Raw genomic sequence first — 15,578 nt, 5'->3', positions numbered from 1 at the left:
CTGGCACAATGGTTTTATGTTTCAATGAAAAACAGACTTATCATTTGGCACTGTTGTCTTTCATTAAGACTGGTGCATTGTGTAAGATGCTGGCACAGAAGCTTCCTGGACCACTTTGTGAGAGGTTTAAAGAGAGCATTACAAAGAAAATTGCACTAGGAAGGTAATATTAGTTTATTGTAACAACATTAGCTATTTTCCCCTTTATTATATGCATGCGACTGGTCTTGAGGGAAACACAGTTAACATGTTTTCCAAGCTATTGTATTTTGCTTCATATCAGCAGACCATAGGGTTACTTATCATCACAGCGTGTACACTTCACTGTATTCTGTGCAAACTATCAGACTAAGTAAAGAGTAATAGAGATGATCTGGAAATAATCTACAGGAAAATAGATCTGATCTTCTCCACTTTTCTTGTTGTTCCTATCAAACAAGCAGTTTAAACGATGACTGAAAAATGTTGCTTGTCACATGAAGAAAATCTTGTCAGAGGAGGTGTACCAAAGTAAGAGTAACAGAATACATATTTTGTGTATTCGTCGGTTTCTTCTTTTGTCCCCAGTGGATGCTGCTGCTACTTTGAATATCTTTCCCAACTGACCTGCTGCACAAAGCAGTTGTCTCCTTTCCAGTAATCTTCATAGTGGTTTTTTTTCCTTGAATACTTTGGGTTGTTTAAAGGATGCTTGTTTGTTTCCCTGCTTATGATCACAGTGTAGTCTTTTGGTTCTTTCTGTTCTTTGTCTCGAATCTCCTGCTTCTCGTAAGATGGCAAATTGGTAAGCCTCGGTGTATTCTTTGTTTTCTTTCTGCCAGCTATCTTCACACATAGTTTCACACATTACAAGGCTTATCTTGATATTGGTTATTTAGTCCAAATGAACAGCGCTCCGATAAAATGTTCAGTTTGGCCATATATTGTCTCAGTTCTGGTAGATTGAAAGGTTTCTTGACTAATTCTGCAAATGGCTTGTTGTGATGTTTCTTGGTGGAGAACCTGAAGTAATTATCTTTTAATTGAGTATTCCGTCATTGTAATCTTGGTAACTGAAGTCTTAAATCCTACACAACATTTTGAACCAGAAACAGCACAGATGTAGCTGCAAATTGTTAATTATGCTTAAAACTCTATTATTCTTGGCCAATAAGATCAATTCTTTAGGAAGGTAGTCGAGGAATTGGTACACTGTGAACTTACTACCTTAAGCAGTTCTTTCATTTACTAGACGTTTAGGAATTTAATTAAAATTTTGAGGTGATCAACCCTCCCACCTAACCCGCGCCCCTCATGGTGTTGAGGCTTCTTTCCATTTAGGTTGTAGTTTTACAAAGTTGTCAGGTCATAGTTAAGATCAAGCTGGAGAGATAACAGGGTGTCTTATTCTAGTTTAAGTTAATTGCATGTATTCTACCACAGCCACTGTAACCTGTTTGATCAGCTGCCACTGCCCTTGTGTGGCCCAGACGAATCTCAGGTGGACCATCTGCGTTTGGGTCATCTAGTTCAAGGATATCAACAGCTTCACTCTGCTGGTTTGCTTTTGTCCGCTCAGGTATTTTTATTATTTCGCAAAACCTTCATCCAAATTGTTTGGGGATTGAAATAGTCGGTAGGATGCCATTTGGTCTGAATAAAGAAAATACTTTGAACTTGTTATATATGCAGTGTATATGGCTGTATGTCTCTGATAGTGGCAATATGAAGCCATGTGTGGTTTTATGACGTACCACTCGCACTTATTCCATACCCATCCTTGAGAAAAATAAGGCCACAGCTTTCAAAATCGAAATCCTTAATTTCAGTAGCATTTTACAGCTTTCAATATTGAATCTTTAATTACAGTAGCATCTTGATAACCAAAATTCTAAAGAACTTGAACCAAAAGAAGTTCCTCAATATTTTTGTTGCTCTATCACAATACTTACAGTGACCCTGATAACCAACCTTTGATTAACTTGAACGGCTAGATGTTTCTACAGAGTTTAAGTTGGCAAGATTCTACTAAACATTATTTGATATATACTGTACGTAAATTCTACAGTTTTATCTCAAATGCAGTTGTAAGTGGATATCCCTACCCTCCACAAAAGGAGATCTGAGTTGAATTACATTTCCATTATATTGCATAGAGTTTTAACCAATTCAGAATCAAGGCAAAGAGACAGAAAAATGTACTGCCATTTATACCACCACATTTATTCCATTGAGCATATGCCACACATTGACATTCAAAACCCATGAACCTAGTTTAATGGCCTTAGCTCCCACGAGTCTCACGTAGCTCAGTGGTAGAGCATCCGAGCTAGTAGTAATCGGAAGGTCTAAGGCTCGTCTCCTGGTAAAAGCACTCAGATTTCCTTTTTCTGAGTATGCCTGTGCCACCCACTGAATAATACTCATTCTCGGAATTGATGTTGCATGTGTTGTTTTTAATGTTTTCAGGCTGAAAATACACCAGAACAATACGCAGCAAAGTTGTTGTCAGCAGTGTATGAAGGTGTTAAGTCACCTGCAAATGTCCGATCCGCCATGATAAATCTTACTCCAGCATCACATCAATTTGCTTGTAAATTGCTGGATTTGGCTTACAATCTTGGTCTAAAGGTTAGTGCGGCCTTTTGTCTCTGAAATGCAAGATGTCACGTTCCTATTTTCTGCTATTTTTTGGCCTGCTTTCTATGTTCTCCTATTGTTCAACGAATTCTCATTTTGGGAGTTTTTACCTGGTGCACAGTAACATTTTGAAATTTTGAAATAAAATTATCAATTAATTCTACAAAAAAAACCCAAATATTTATGATATAAAAGACCAGTTTGAATGATTTTCTTTGGAAACTCGTGCCCACATCCCTGTGACACATCCCTCTTAACCCGTTCGGCCAATATTATGGCATTATCGAAAAAGTTATCGATCGTTATTGGATATGATATATGATTATTATTATCTTTCACAGCATAGCAGTCTAATGGAATACATCATACAAGGCTTGTCCACCGATTCAGGTTTGTAGAAACATGATTGTGGCCCTTGTTCTGCGATTTTTTTTTTATAAAATGCCACAGTTTTGATTAAAGGGGTGTTCAATTACTTTTTTGTGTGTGTGCGTAAAACGCTACAGCACTTTTAAGCTTTCTTTTTATTTGTCTTCATAATACAGGTTCTTCCTTTGGTCTCGCATTTTACAGAACTTTTCAGACAAGCATTAATGGTTTCTTCATTAGAGAACCTAATCTACATGTGCCAAAGATTCTTACTACAGCTCCCTCACATCCATTTTTGGTAAGAAAATACAATGCCATATTTTTAATGCAGGGTTATTCTCATATCATTTTTTTCTATTTTAAGCCACTATTATTAAATTACACTAAAACTAAACACAGCCTTCCTGTACAGCTCCTTTTAATAGGAGAAGCATGGAAACGTAAGGTAAAAATACGCTTCTGAACGAACCTGTTAATCAAACAAGTCAGCCAAGCATGGTGATTTTCTAATGTACACGATTTCACTGTTACTTCAAAAACTCATTAATAATTCATAAGCCCATTGACCTATCAAATGGTCGATAATACATCACGTGCAGTGATTTTATATCGATAAACCTCCTCCTTATTAGTTTTAGGTGTTTTATCAGCTGGTAAAACACTCCTCATCAATATGCGATACTTTATCAGCTGATGAAACACTCCTCATTAGTATGCAGTGTTTTTCTCGTATGCTAATTTCCAACGTTCACAAAAGTATGATTGTTATGAACTCTTGACACACGCTTTTCCAGGAATGTTTTTAAAGCCTACTTGTTTCTTAAACATTACAAAAGAGCTGAGGTTTGATGTCTTCTCCTTGCTTCATAGAACTTGATTATGAAACTGAGTCCGATTTATCACACAGAAAGTGGCTGATTTTAAGGCGGCTGGCACTGGTTGCCATCACTTTGCAGCACTTATACTTTGACAGATTAATTGATCCATTCTTTATCACTTGATACAATAATAATGGTATCAAAAACATGGCTAAACATTTGTGAACAAATTTGCGACCAAATTTACCTTTAATTTTTTATAACTCAAAGGCGAGCTCGGTAAAACTCGTGAATTCGCGCATGCGCAATGAACGAGTTATCATTATGTGGGGAGATGTCACTCAAATGTGGCGTACCCTTACAGCTCGCTTTAGATTCTCTTCTCCAATTATATTGGAGTTCGAAATTAAAAGAAATAGAGTAAAGAACACTCGACCGATGCATTTAGTCTTCGTACGTTTACATTTTGGTGAGAACTGCGCACTGTTGAATGCCGCTTAAGCAGATCGAGATTGTTGTCCAAGTCAATGCGATTTCGTGCAAAATGGAAACAGAAAATACGATGGGGAGATGAGCGTGTCCCGTGCTCATTTGCGTATTCTTCTTTGGTAGTCCGAAGTCATTTGGCTGTTAAAATCGTAACGCCACGGGCGCTCTATAGTTAGACACCGTAAACAACTAATAAATACAAAATTTAATCACTGCATTGGAAGTTGAGCACGTGTGGTGCAGTGGAGTGGTACATGGTCTTTGAAGCTGCTGAAGGTTTGCTGATGGTCCCGGTTCGAACCTTCGTACTTTTTTTTCGCCTTTAAAAGCCAAGCACTCCAAAGGCCCCAAAGAATTTTAAAAAATTTAAACTTTCTTACAACTTCTTAAATGCGATTTATATTTCGAGTCCTGGGCTAACCAAACACAATGCGAACAATGTTTTATACCTTTTGGGTCACACTTCATTCCTGAAGGTCGTCCACGAATCGTTAGTTTTAACATAGTTTGATGCGAGTGCTACGTTGCGGTTACCACTATTCACTTCTGCATTCACGAGTTGGCTCACAGGAGCCTTTGATTATGGAACTGTAATCAACTTGTTCAGATACAATATTTTGCAAACAATTCTACCATCGGACGTGCTTTCAGCCTGTCCTTTTATCGTCTCGTACCTTTTATGGAGTACATGTGCTTTAAATTCAGTAGACTTTCGTTTTAAGTTAGTATAAATAACGAAACCTAAATTGGGCTGAAATAATTCCAAAATTGGAATACCCTCATTTAATAAGCACAACGCCCCAAATAAATGCCAGGTTCCAACAAGGCCTGGTCTAGGTGTAGTTTAGTCAAGAGAATGAAAATCAATGGTAACAATCAATAGCTTCTATCTTCATGAGAACAGGATTAACATTTGTGTTTCATTTGAATGGTCTTTATACTTAGATTTCAAGCATGTTGAATGGAATTCTTGACCAAGTCATCAGAGAAGGGATCCTACGAAAGAGGTGCCATATTGTAAAACATACACACCTTAATCCCCATTTTTTCTGTTTGTTCGTTACAAAGTATTATTAAAGCAAATTGGTTTGGTTATATGTATTTGTATTCCTTTTTATTATTATTATTATTATTATTATTATTATTATTATTATTATTATTATTATTATTATTATTATTATTATTATTATTATTATTATTATTATTATTATTATTTTTTTTTTTTTTTGTTTTTTTTTTTTTTTGTTTTTTTTTTGTTTTGTTTTTTTTTTGTTTTTTGTTTTTTTTTTTTTTGTTTTTGCTTTAATTTTTTTTGAAGACATTTGCTTCATTTGTTGTCCAACAAAGTAATTTTAAAAATGGAAAAATGTTGCTATATGCAACAACTGCCTACAGGTTTTACAGAGCCTGGTCCAGAATATGAAAAGACGCGTATAAATGTAAACCCGTCCTTTGGCTTGTGTAAAATTTAGCCCAAGAAAACCAGTTTGACTGTATATCAGCATTTGCCTTGCTTAAACCAAAACACAGTCACCAGTCACATATGATCCCAATTCTACAATAGCACATTGTTGTTGTTGTGTTTTTTTTTTTTAGGCATGGATCAAGTATTGTTGCTGCAATTTTAAACTGCTGGTCCGCCTTTGATGTGTGGTGGTCTACAAACTCCTCTATGGACCTCAAGCACTCCATGCTAATGATTCTGAAAAAAATTCTTATTTTAAACTCAAAGGTTAGCATTTAAACGTATTTTCTGAGCATTTTCGAGTTAACTCAAAGAGCTTTAATGGTTAGTAGAATGTTATATTGTTGTATTAAAGCGAGTTAAAGGGGATGTGATTGTGACCTTTTTTGCTTAGAATGGTGCAGCAGTTAGTTACAAAAAATCTTGTTTTCAACTTTAGCTGATGATGGAAAAGTGATGTACCTTGGCATTCCCATGCACTGTTTCACCTTTTCTTGCTCCTTTAACAATGTTTTTCCCTTCTTCACACAGTTGGTTACAGATTCAAACAATCCCGTTTTCCCAAGCTTGCTTGACATGTACTTGCGTTTTATGAATGACAAGTCGGCACCCCTAGTATTCAAGGTAAGTTCTTTCAAAAAGAGTTTATTTTCTGCACATCTTTCCACAGTCCTAAAAATATGAAAATAATGTCCTCTGTACTGGATGCCAGATTGCAACCATGACCTGGAAATCCGTAACAGTCCCTTTGACCAGGACTTCAAGATACAAAAGCCAGCATGACAGCAGTGTTGGTGATTGGCTTTAGCTATAGCGCGAGTTGTGCGTTTGTAAGTTGCTTGTTGCAACTTTGCGAGTTAGGAGTTGCTTCTTGTAAATCTTACAACTTATAAGTCATACAACTCGCACCTCGACTTGCAAACTCACAAATTCACAACGTTACAACTCGCAAAATGGATGACGCCTTTTGGGCCATTGGAGCTTTAAGAAGGAGAGCAAGCTCTTGCTTTCCATCAGCAATTTTGAAGTACGAGCTAAGAAACAAATTGCATGCAAGCAGGCCGGAATCACCAACCATTAGCGAGGTTTGGTTTCCCTTCTTCTTGAAGGAAAGGAGAAGCTAGGAGGGATTACAAATAATCAATTACCATTATTAATAATTATTTTACAAGTACATATTTAATGTTAATATTATGAGTCAGTGCTTCTTGATGAAAGGTAATTTTTTGTAATTATATTTGAAATTCTTACAGGAAAACGCATTCTATATAAAAATTACCAACACTGACTGAGATACTTTAAAATGATTGGGTTCAAGCTGGCTCGGCTAAAGAACGCAGATGGAAAACAGCTTTTCTTAATTTTTGTAAACTGTTCTTTCTATTCCTTCAGAGTCAGGTGCTGGAGCTTTTGCCGCACTTTACCAAATTACCGCAAGCACAAATGGAAGCACTGAGGTAAGTTTCTATGTTAGCGCATTATTCCATTGGATTCCCTGTACCTCACTTTGTTTCTCTTTGTTTTTCAGACTAGGATTGAATAACTTTGTGGGAGATAATTTTCCACTGAAGTCTACAGAGTTCATTAAGGGTAGTCCGCAGTATAATGACTACATCCAGGCGTTAGACAAGGTGCTTGTAAGCCACAAATATGAGATGAAGCTTGTTTTACGTTTTAGTACATGTTGCCGATGTGAAAGTGATTAAGTACAATGGTTACAAGGTTCATGATGTATACTTTGGCCAAATAGTTCAACAGTATTGGTGAAACTTTTTTCGTCGAGTAAACAAAACAAAATGATTTTATTGCACTTTCCTATCTCTAAAGACCTGTAATAAGGGCAGCAATTCTTGGTGTGTTTAAGGTATACTAAGCACCAGTCACATGGATTCAAGAATCGAATTATAGTTACTAAGTATAATTATATTATCAGTGTCTTAATATTAACAGTTATTGGTATAATAATATACATGAAAAAATAACTTCATTCTGATTGACTATAAAAGAAGTGCAGTTTTCGTGTAACACGAGTGCAATTACAAATGGGTTCTGATTGGCTGGGAAACAAAAGAATCCAACGACAGCCAATCAGTTTAGAGTTGTTTCTATAGCAACGAAATTTGAGATAAGAAGCGGAGAAAAAATGGGCGGGGTTTTCAGCAAACAACGATTTGGTTTTGCAAGTGAAACAACAATAGAACAGCTTAAAATCACCCCAAAGACCCGAACACAGTTAAGACAATCTCTTGCTGGCTTAATGTGTGGAAAACGTGGCGTGAAGGGGAAAATATCGTCAACAGGATCGAGGAAAACGAGCCGGAAAAACTGAACGAACTACTGGAAACATGATACGTTGAAGTGAAAAACAAGAATGGTGACGACTACAAGCCAGACAGCTTAAGAGTGATAATGGCTGCACTATGCGGCTAGTAGCCAAGAAAAAAGTGAGTTCACGAATTACAATGCAAGAAAAACAACAGTCAGCAAACTGAAGAAAGCTAACGTTGAACGCTCAGATATCGTCAAAGTCACAGGTCACAGAAGCGTGCATTACCTCGACGACTGCGATGAAGCCGACGAGGAAGAGCAACAACGACTCTCTCTTGCAGTATCCAAACGAAATTATGGAACCCCTGTGCCGAGAAGAAGCGAATAGCAGTTTGCTACATCACAGCAACTCTGGCTCCACTCGCTCAGGTAACGATAAATGTGCGCTTACCACAGACAACAGCCGGCCCATCGATGGCAGCGTCAAAGGAAAAGGTTTTTTATCTCAGTATTTCTCCATGACTCCAGTCATGATGTTGGTCTCAGGAACAGACCATGATGAAGACGTTCAACAACTGCCAAGTTTCTGTCATCTTTGGCCGCTCAAAGCGTACATCTGAGGTTTCAAAACGGCAGTCCAGTTCTTGTAAACGACGAGCTTTCTTAATCCATGATGATACCGATTGAACATTTACTTTTATTGATTATTGTAAACTGAGTTTTCTTTAAAAGTTGTTTGAATGGTTTAAAATGAATCCTCAGTTAAATGACTGATTTTGAATGTTTTGGTCTTGCAAAAGTTTGAATTTGACTAACGTGGTAATCTGTTTCAGCCAATCAGTTGAATGAACTTTATCTAAAAGCTCGCGCAGCCAAAATTTCACTCTGGATTTGATTTTTGGATCAGTTTGGATTTTTTTGATTTTCTGTCGTCGATATTTTCATGTATATTATTAATAAGGATTCACATGATTTTTCTCGAGCAATTTGGGATAAATAAGCACTTGTAAATTTTTCAAAGACTACAAATAGGACATTTTCACTAATCCTTCTGGTTTTTGTTTCCTCGTGTTGATTAAAGCTATTGTTCTTTGCTGTCCACTGGGAATACAAAATTGGAATTTGAAAAGGAAAACGAAATGAATTCTGGTAGTTGTAGTAAAATGACGCCATCATGAAAATGGCCTATTGCACTCGCCCTACGGGCTCGTGCAATTTTATTAGTCTTTGAAAAATTTATTCGTGCTTATTTGTTCCAAATCGCACTCGAAATCATGTGATTACCTATACAAAAAGCAAATTCAACGTTACAGTAACATAATTTGTAAACATAAATGTCTGAATTTTGTTGTGCTTCGTTATGTCAACTGCAACCTTTTACATGTAACCCGCTCTTGACTGGCCTGTGTGGCATACGGTAAAATAGAGGGAGAAGGGAGTTTTAAGTGACGGTAAGGTGTGAAGCACTAGTGCTAGGGGAGTGAGAACGGGCACCTGCCTTTAAGCTTTTGTTTTCTTGTTTGCTTCATAAGAAATGCCGATTAGTTAGCGAGCAGGTATTAAATACCATAAACTTTCCTTGAACTTTAAGTGTTATTTGAGTTGCTAATTACTTAAGACCTCTTAAACAAAGTTTTTATTTAAACTGTACTTGCTGTAATATGGTGTGCATTTACTGGTTGCCAAATTGCAACATTATACTGGTCTTATTTGTTTATTATATAATGGACGAATCGTACTTTTAGTTTGTATTAGACTCGTTTGTTCATGGTTAGCATATATAATTTTAACATATTTGTTCAATCTCTAGCTCCTTGCTGCTCTTGTCACCTCTACTAGTCTGGTGCTACTTGAACTGCTAATAACAATCATCTGCCGTGAAAGTAAACATATACACGAAGACCAAATTCAGAAGTCCTTAGAAGCCTTCGTTCAAAGGCAAGTCGTCTTGAGTATGTCATCTTAGTTTACTTCACCTGACTTAGGTTATCTGAGCAAAAACTTCACACTTTCAGACGTTTTGCCGACTTCTTAGCGCACTTTCTACCGTGAGTAACTCATACCAAAAAAAGGGCAAAATATTGGGTTTAAGTACATTCATTTTGCTAAATAAATGTGACATGCTGAATAATTTGGTGCTATTAGCAGTGAAGTAATTTAAACGCTTGGTAGGTTTGATTGCTCCCTCTTAAATATTTTCCAAATATAACCTGTGATTATTGTCAGTCTCTATTTTTGTAATTCGCTTCTATAAATCATTCCCATGGGAAACGATAAAAACGCGGGCAAAATTGAAATTGGTACCAGGCTACTTTAACCTTTTTATAATCACTAGAGAAAAAGATTCTGGTTTGAATTTAATTTTAAATAAACATTTACAAATGGAGAGACCTTACTAGGTAGATGTAACTTTGCAGGAGGCTCACTGTAAAACAGGCCTCAATTGTCCTTAATGAACCCAAAAGATGATAAAGAAAATAGATTGTTTAGTCTTTGATACATCTTTGCTTATCCAGTCCCGTATGGTGAAGTTCGTGTTATTTTCTCCTTAAACGAAACAATCCCATGTTTATTAACTGTCTCATCAACAAATTCGGTCAATCCCACAAACAGCCTCTGCTTGACAACAGGGTTTGCCCCTGGGCGTCAGAATACATTGCCACTCAAGATAGCCGCCAGGTTGCCGAAAAGCTCCATCGGTGCTTGATGTGAACTTCAGCAGCTTCCCAGCTCAACAACTCATTTCTCGGCGATGAAGAGCCAAGTTTCCCTTGTTTCACTTTATTTGTTTCTTTTCAAATATAACGGTGTTTTTAGTATAAGTGCAACGTCAGGGTTGTTTTGTGTATTGCTTTGTTTGTTTCTTGTGGAGATACATGCCGATGGTGGTGTTGATTTTGAAAATAAATATTGCGATCCATATAGACCCGGTCTAACACCTGATCAAGCCAAGGCAGCCATGGATGTGTGCTTTGCAATTTTCATGAATGAGCGAGACTATCGTCCAGACAATCGTCGAGCTGTGATTGAGCGGGTCTGCATAACATTCCTCCTGAACACATCCACTGCAGTGGTGAGGCAGTTTTACCTTCATCACATAAAGGACATCATAGCAATAATAGAAGCAAAGCAAGCAAAGGTAGTTATATGCAATCACCTGTTGTGTGAGCTACATTGAACCAAATAAGCGAGAGGTCACAAAATGTGTGGATGTGGACATTTTAGTACTATGGAAACGTTTTGTGTTTGTCTTTTCTTGTCTTCTGGTCATGATCCAAGTACATATCGCAATCCGTCCCACCGTATGGTCTGTAATTGGGCTAACGAAAGATAGATTTCGTTTGATGATGAATAGGAATTGAAGCAGTTTTGTAGCAAATTAATTCTCATAGCTGGGTACTTTCCTTAGTTTCCTGAAATCCCTGGTTTCCTTGGATATACAGAATGGTGGATGTTTGTGCGTGCCAAACTTAGAGGGAAGTGTCATGGGTTTTTAACCTCTTGTTAGCTACAAAATAGCTACAAAATAATTCCAGAACAACGAGAGGAAAGAACTCAATTCTTGAAGGGAATAACTTGTGATCTGTTCAAAGGCATGTTGGAAACAAATATGCGAGAACGTCAAAAACGTTTGCCTAACATTTTTTAAGTTTCAATCCATTCCGACCTATTCTGTCTCTGGCTAAAGGTTTATTGCAGTGGGGTGATAATTTATAACAAAACTAGACAATTTTAGACATTTTTGAGTTTTGAAATGATTTCAACTTCGCGATACCTCCCCTTTAAAGATAGCAGCTACTCCATTGCCCATTGAGGTACCTAGTCTTATAAGACTAAGGAAGGACAATCATGTGAACTGCATGATATAGAGGAAGAAATAAAGGCACCACAAGGATGTACTTAATACAGTAGATAGGGTGGTCTCAATGCTTAACTGTTTCAATGTTTACCACCTTAGCCACTTACAAAAGTTCTGAGAATGTTTAAATAAACAAGTACTGGCCTGGTAAAATTTCGACTGATTGCATTTCTTTGCCAATTTACGCAGCCGTCAGATCTGAATTTTGAATCCCAAGTGACTTCGAAGGTTTGCTGTTTTGAACTGGTTGAGATATTGTATTCTCGCCTCTCCAAGTCTGAGCTGAACACGCCGGAATCCACCATCAATAGAGCTTATGTGGGAGGAGATGTCAAAACAGGGAAGGAGATGACTATGGCAATTACAAAGTAAGATTGCTTGTTTGTCCGAAAATTGTTAGTGTAAATTTTCAACAAATTGTTAGAAAACAATTACTTTGCCATCGCTTGTCAAAAGAAATCTGCTTGCGATTAATATTATTTTGACTAGCCAGGCTGGTACCTCAGATCCTTACTTCTGACGTCATTTGCCTTATATGTCACTGACTCACGACGCTCCCATCCATGGGATAAACATAATTATGTTTCCCCTACTCTTCCAAAGCCATTAGCCTAAAGCAATCAACACTAGTCAAGTGACATAAGTCTGACAATCGTCTGTTTGATACCTCATGGTAACTGCGCCAATCTGTTGCTTTCTCCGTCCTTCGTGGTCCGAAACAGAAATTGTACTGTATTGTACGGTTGCATTTAGTACAAACAAAGTAATTAGTGTCTATATCTAGAGTGGGGTTGAATTTGGGAAATGTTTGCTTTGAGGAGTGGTAAAAACTCTTATAGCAGGAGGAAAACAACTGGAGCAAGGCAAGGGCAACCCAAATATGGCCCTGAGGGTGGGCATTAAAACGTTACAGAGATTGATAGGAGGAGCCACTACTAACCCAGAACTCATAACGACTAGTATAATAGCAAATAAACATTACATCATTTGATTTCTGGTGTTTATGCGAAGTCCACCTTTGCTTTTCAGGGCAGCGCGTGCAGTTGTAGTTGAAGACATGCGTGGTGAGACCGTTGCTCTTGAACTTCGGAGACAGCACCATTGTTACGCTTACAATTGCCTGGTTTCTCTGATTTCCTGTACCCAAACAGAACTGAAGTTTTATGTTGCATTTCTTTTCTCTGAGAATCCAGTCAAGGTTTGTGAATGTGAAGCTTTGTTTTTTCTTCTTTAGATTGTCAAATCGTCTTCAATAACTGTCGTCTCTACTCTTTGGCACTGCTTTATGTATTCCATTCTGAGCTTTAAAAATTATACTCATATCCATCCTCACTTTCAGGGGCAGTTGCTGTTAGATAACTTGGTAGATTGCACCAAGACTTACGAATTTGAAGTGGAGCTCTCCGTAAGTCATTGATTCCTTTCCAGTACGCATTGATCTCTTTCTGTTTCACATTTTAGCTTTTTTATCATCTTTCTCTTTTCACATTATAGGCCCCTATTGAGAGAAGAAAACAAATGACTGCCATTAGGAAGGAGGCCCGTTCTCATAGTTTGGAGGAAAGCAATCAAAGTGGATCTCCTGGGATAACTGGTGAGGTGTTGAATTATCTTACACCGATACTTACACAATAATGAATGCTCTTTTCTCGATAAATTGTTCCGATAACAACCGTAATAATAACCGCAACAGTAGTTATAGCCTCTAAACTGATATGTGTAAGCACAGCGTAAGTCAGAAGTTAATTGTGGTCAGGTTATGTATTGCAGTTATTGCTCAGTAAAGTACAAGTGTAATTTTATAATACAGTAGAACCCCGCTTACTTGATAAAGTACAAGTGTAATTTTATAATACAGTAGAACCCCGCTTACTTGAACTCGGTTAACTCGGACTCCCCGCTAAATGGAACAAAATCCGACTTCCCCTGGATTTAGCCCATTTTTTTCAGCCATTTTCTATCAGCTAACTCGGCCTCGGTTAACTCCAACTCCCCGCAAACTCCAACTAATTTTACTTTCCCTTAGCTCAAATTTCCCCCAATAACTCAAACTCTATTTCAAAAACGTTGGTCTGTAAACCTAGCAAACATAGCTGACTGACATGTCAAAATCTTTAATCTTTATTGATAACGGATGTAATGTATGGAAAGGGCGACCTTAGCCTTTGTTTTGTCCTTAAAATTTTAGCTAAAATTTCCAAACTAAACGTTCTTATCAATAGGTTCTTATAAAACAAACGTATTGCACCAAAGTTACTCGTGATTGTGAAAGAATGATAAAACCACAAAATTTATTAGTTATTAGTAGGATACTTGAAAGTGACCTAAACCTCGCTAACTCGAGCTATTTTGGGTTTTCCTTGGGAGTTTGAGTTAGCGCGGCTCTACTGTATGTGATAAACTATTTCAGGCTGTTATCAAGAAAACACTCGGATTTACATAACTGATGAATAATCATTTTTCTTCTATCAGGCCAATCAGTTCATTACATGTGTTCCCAGTACCTTGCAGACAGTAGCCTCAGTGAAGACGTTAGCCAGTATGATTTTTCTACTCCTATCCAGGTAATACTATTTATATTTAACTTTTCCATTTGGGTAATCAAGTACTGTGCAAACTTTGGAAGGATTTTTTTTTTACTCCTTTCTATGCGGATGTTTTTTGTAGGCTTATTCAGTAACTGACGTAACAGTCGCTCCATACAGACCTAATGGGGGCAGCACAAGCGTGGAAAGCAAGGTACAATAAAGTTATCTAATTGGCATTTCACAGCATTTCCGTAACTGGGCTTTTGGGAACTTCTATTACAAATGACCTTACCAATAACAGCTCAGTTTTCAGACCAAAGGAATCATTGTGTCACAAGTCTGCAGTGCCGTAGTAACCCCAAAAGGATATGGTAGAGCACTTTGTTTCTGTGAAGTGTACATATGTTGACCAAATTTTAGTGTCATTTCAGTTAAAAAAGATAACTTCACTGGCAACTGCTTGAAAATAGTTGTTTAAACTTGGATTTAGGCATTAAAGAATAGAAACAACGCGTGTCCATTATTGGACTTTTTCTTTGTTCTAACACAGGAAGAGTCGTATGAAGTGAGTGAAGATACTGTAGAGATGGACGAACTAAACAGTCACGAGTGCATGTCAAAGATTACCGCCCTGGTGAAGCACTTGTTACAAAACAAGATCTCACCAGAACCTCCAAAGGTATCTAACCATGTACAGTCCACAAAAAGACCCATTGGCGTTCTTTCCACAGTCGTTGTACATTACATAGCTGGTTAGGTTGTCAGTTATCCAAACCCTAGAACTCACAAGTGTTAATTATGATATCGTTTCTGCTTAGTTTTTCACGCCACACAAAGTTGTGTTTGTGGAATGCGAGATGAAGGGTACCGATTTACTGGGTGTTGGACACAGTGAGGCAAAGTATGAAAGAGAAATTTTAGTCAAACTTGGATGTAATGTTGCTGATGTAATGAGTTGGAGCACTTTTAGTTGGCGCCTACATTCCTCTTGGATGGAGTCGTAGCTTATGGAACTATGGGTCCTCATCAGTGTTATACAGTGGATTGATAACAGCTTTTAAGGTGTTTAACAGCAACAGAGCTTGGTCCTTGAAAATGCTGAGCCATTCAAATAAATAAAACAAATTGGGGGGTGGTGGAGGATGTCTTTCTCCGAGGGTTTT

General features: G+C 37.5%; 1 protein-coding gene across 2 annotated transcripts in view; it reads left to right on the top strand.

The window, feature by feature from the left end:
• Positions 1–15,578, top strand: part of LOC146463051 (DNA-dependent protein kinase catalytic subunit-like) — a 121,228-nt gene that overhangs the window by 64,375 nt on the left and 41,275 nt on the right. The window contains exons 43-61 of one of the 2 annotated variants that reach the window (XM_085084882.1): positions 69–163; positions 1,423–1,558; positions 2,449–2,610; positions 2,961–3,009; positions 3,165–3,286; positions 5,241–5,302; positions 5,892–6,027; positions 6,292–6,384; positions 7,153–7,217; positions 7,289–7,391; positions 9,839–9,966; positions 10,954–11,167; positions 12,077–12,255; positions 12,917–13,085; positions 13,227–13,292; positions 13,382–13,481; positions 14,360–14,451; positions 14,555–14,626; positions 14,966–15,094. In XM_085084882.1, coding sequence (XP_084941008.1) covers positions 69–163; positions 1,423–1,558; positions 2,449–2,610; positions 2,961–3,009; positions 3,165–3,286; positions 5,241–5,302; positions 5,892–6,027; positions 6,292–6,384; positions 7,153–7,217; positions 7,289–7,391; positions 9,839–9,966; positions 10,954–11,167; positions 12,077–12,255; positions 12,917–13,085; positions 13,227–13,292; positions 13,382–13,481; positions 14,360–14,451; positions 14,555–14,626; positions 14,966–15,094 — 2,172 coding nt within the window. Of the gene's footprint in view, positions 1–35; positions 164–1,422; positions 1,559–2,448; positions 2,611–2,960; positions 3,010–3,164; positions 3,287–5,240; positions 5,303–5,891; positions 6,028–6,291; positions 6,385–7,152; positions 7,218–7,288; positions 7,392–9,838; positions 9,967–10,953; positions 11,168–12,076; positions 12,256–12,916; positions 13,086–13,226; positions 13,293–13,381; positions 13,482–14,359; positions 14,452–14,554; positions 14,627–14,965; positions 15,095–15,578 lie in introns of both variants that reach the window. The other variant, XM_085084881.1, reaches the window with a different exon arrangement.

The sequence above is a fragment of the Pavona decussata genome, unplaced genomic scaffold (assembly GCF_977016875.1).
Source record: "Pavona decussata unplaced genomic scaffold, jaPavDecu1.1 SCAFFOLD_181, whole genome shotgun sequence".
Lineage (NCBI taxonomy): Eukaryota > Metazoa > Cnidaria > Anthozoa > Scleractinia > Agariciidae > Pavona > Pavona decussata.
Note: the sequence above shows the minus strand (reverse complement) of the source record. Positions and strands in the feature narration are given on the sequence as shown.